The 2,798-nt window shown below is 43.9% G+C and overlaps 1 protein-coding gene across 1 annotated transcript; it reads right to left on the bottom strand.

The window, feature by feature from the left end:
* Positions 1–1,033: 1,033 nt before the first annotated feature.
* LOC136653965 (olfactory receptor 4Q3-like) lies at positions 1,034–1,972 on the bottom strand. Its single transcript, XM_066630827.1, has one exon. The coding sequence runs from the start codon at positions 1,970–1,972 to the stop codon at positions 1,034–1,036; it is 939 nt and encodes a 312-aa protein (XP_066486924.1).
* Between the last annotated feature and the right edge of the window lie 826 nt (positions 1,973–2,798).

Raw genomic sequence — 2,798 nt, 5'->3', positions numbered from 1 at the left:
TATTAGCTTAGCGGACTATCAGGTTAGAAGTGAAAGGAGGACACACCTTCCAAATAAAAAATCCACCCGGGTCAACACAAATTTTCCACTAGGGTCAACTGGGAAATCATTCCAGACAGCTAACATCTGAGACTAGAGCATAAAAACCTCATGGCTGGTATTCTGAGGAACCCTGCATAGGAAGAGTATACTTCTGTTTAAGTGGTGATAAAGGGTAGACCTAACCTGTATCAATGATGCACCCTCAGAGGAACCATAGAGACTCGCCCATAGGGTGAGAATTTCTGCCAATAAATCACGCTTAGTTCATCGCCTTGGTCAGGGGTCAGGGTTTTTCAAGCAACTTGTGCAAGCAAAGCTACAGAAGCAATGCAGTGATCGTTAGAGGGTTGTTAATCTCCAAGACAACCCTCCAGGGCAAAGCTCCAGCCAAAGTTCACCTTTTATTCTCCCACTAAAAGCTTCCTTTTAATTCAGTCAAGCCTCCTTCCATCTTGCAAATACTTTCCAGAAGTCTGTTTTTTTTTTAAACACCAGGATATCATCCTTGTTTCCTTTTGAAACATAGTCCGAGGCTACAATTCAGTGTACCATTACTTAAGAATAACACCCATGGAAAGCAATGGGTCTACTTCTGAGAAAATAGGGTTGCAACTACCAGCTACTGCACATGCTCACAGTAATTCCTTGTTGCTTGTCTCTCTGCTGTCTATTGAATTGCACACTCCTAGTTATGTGTTATAAGGTGTATGTTATATGTAGATCCTCTGGCTTAACACATCAGGCACCTTAAAGAAGGCTTTGATTCATAGTTCTCCTGCAGTGGTACCCAATCTTTTTTCACTTGCATACCCCTTGGCTGCCCATTTCCATAAATTGTATCCCTCATGTTAGCTAAATGTTTGTAATTAATATGAATGATATAAACCTTCATCTCCTCCTTATGAAAACCCAGACTTTATGTATTTGTCAGAATATTTTCTCTCTTTATCTATTTGAAGAACAGAAGACAGGAAAAGGAGGTTCCACATGTCTACTCCTGATGATTGAGCAGGAAATGTTTACATTTATTCTTCAACTTCCCCAGGGCTCCTTTCATCTCTTTGTTCCTCAGACTATAAATGAGAGGATTGAGGGCAGGGGTGACTATCATGTAGAAGATGCTGGCCATCTTGTCCACTTTTGAAGTGGCAGAGGGCTTCATATACACAAATAAAAGGGGACCATAGAGGAGGAAGACTACCATCAGGTGGGAGCCGCAGGTGGAGAGTCCCTTCCTGCCACCCTTCCCAAAACGGCCACAGAGAGTGGCCAAGATGGTGACGTATGAAACCAGCAAGGTCAGAAGGTTGGGTAGAATGATCAAACTGTCACTGTAAACATAGAGCATCTCACTCACATAGATGTCTGAACAGGCCAATTTTTTTAACTGTGCGATGTCACAGAAGAAATTGTCCAGGATATTCGGTCCACATAATGGTAGCTGGGCGGTGACCACTGCTTGGAAGATGCCATGAATGAGACCTCCTACCCAGCAAAGTATGAGAAGACTGAGGCAGTGCTGCCGATCCATGATGGTCGTGTACCTCAGCGGGTGACAGATGGCCACATAGCGATCATAGGCCATCACACTGAGGACGAAAACTTCTACACCTGCCAAGAAGTGGGCAGTAAATATCTGGACCATACATTCTCCATAAGAAATTGTACAGCCACTAAACAATAGATCAGTCAGTAGTTTTGGGGTTGCCACCGACCCCAAAGATATGTCAAGGAGGGACAGATTGGCAAGGAAGAAATACATGGGGCATTGAAATAGCTTGGTGTCTGTCCACACAGTCACCATGATCAGCAAGTTGCCCACAAGGACAATGGTGTAGCAGGTCAAGACCAGAAGTAAAACTAACAACTGAGCAGACTGGGAGCCAGAAAAGCCCAGCAAGATAAACTGTGTAACGGTGGATCCATTCATCTTGATGGCTGGCTCTGGTGGGAAAAACAAATGGGATACTGTTAAACCTCCAGATTCTGCTCATTCCCCTTACCATTCTGAATTTCGAACCCCCCCCCCCAACTATGACTAGAACCTAAACCTTCTTGCTCTCGTTTTTCTGGGTGGAACTGGTGGTTCCTGTCTCTGTTCTTCATACCAGAACAATTTTAGTCCAATATACAGAATTCTTTGCTCTTTCTGAAAAATCTATTTGTAAAGGGCTGTGAAGATCAGCCAGATTAATCAGATTACGGCTGCAATCCTATCCACACTTACCTGGGTGTAAACCCCATTGACATTCAATGGGACATACTTCTGAGTAGATAAGCATAGGATTGTGCCCAAAATTCCCTTGGTCCACTCCTACCATTGCACTTAACAAGACTTAGGGCACAAGCCTAACCAGGTCTACTCAGAAGTAAGTCCAACTTTGTTCAGTGGGGCTTACTCTCAGGAAAATGTGGCTAGGAATGCAGCCTTAAAGTAGCAGGGCTGGACTGTTCTGGGCTACAGCACCATCGTGAAGGTGTAGTCAGAATATCGTACAGTGATTGGGGAGACAAAAGTTCAAACTGTTATCCCTTATGGAGATTGCTGAGTGACCTCTCTCTCTCTCTCTCTCTCTCTCTCTCTCTCTCTCTCTCTCTCTCTCTCTCCTCTAACATGCTTCAAATGACTGCTGTGAGGAACAAGGGAGGAGCAACATGTGCTGCCCTGAGCACTTTGGTGGATGAATGGGATACAAATGATACAATATCACATACCCTTGATCTGTAAAGTGTATAATGCAACTTCATGTGTTTCA

Source organism: Tiliqua scincoides, chromosome 5, assembly GCF_035046505.1.
Source record: "Tiliqua scincoides isolate rTilSci1 chromosome 5, rTilSci1.hap2, whole genome shotgun sequence".
NCBI lineage: Eukaryota > Metazoa > Chordata > Lepidosauria > Squamata > Scincidae > Tiliqua > Tiliqua scincoides.
This window is presented reverse-complemented; position numbering and strand designations above follow the sequence as displayed.

Bases quoted from the DNA above. Each gene is read 5' to 3' on its own strand.
- LOC136653965 (XM_066630827.1), bottom strand. From the start codon at position 1,972: ATGAATGGATCCACCGTTACACAGTTTATCTTGCTGGGCTTTTCTGGC.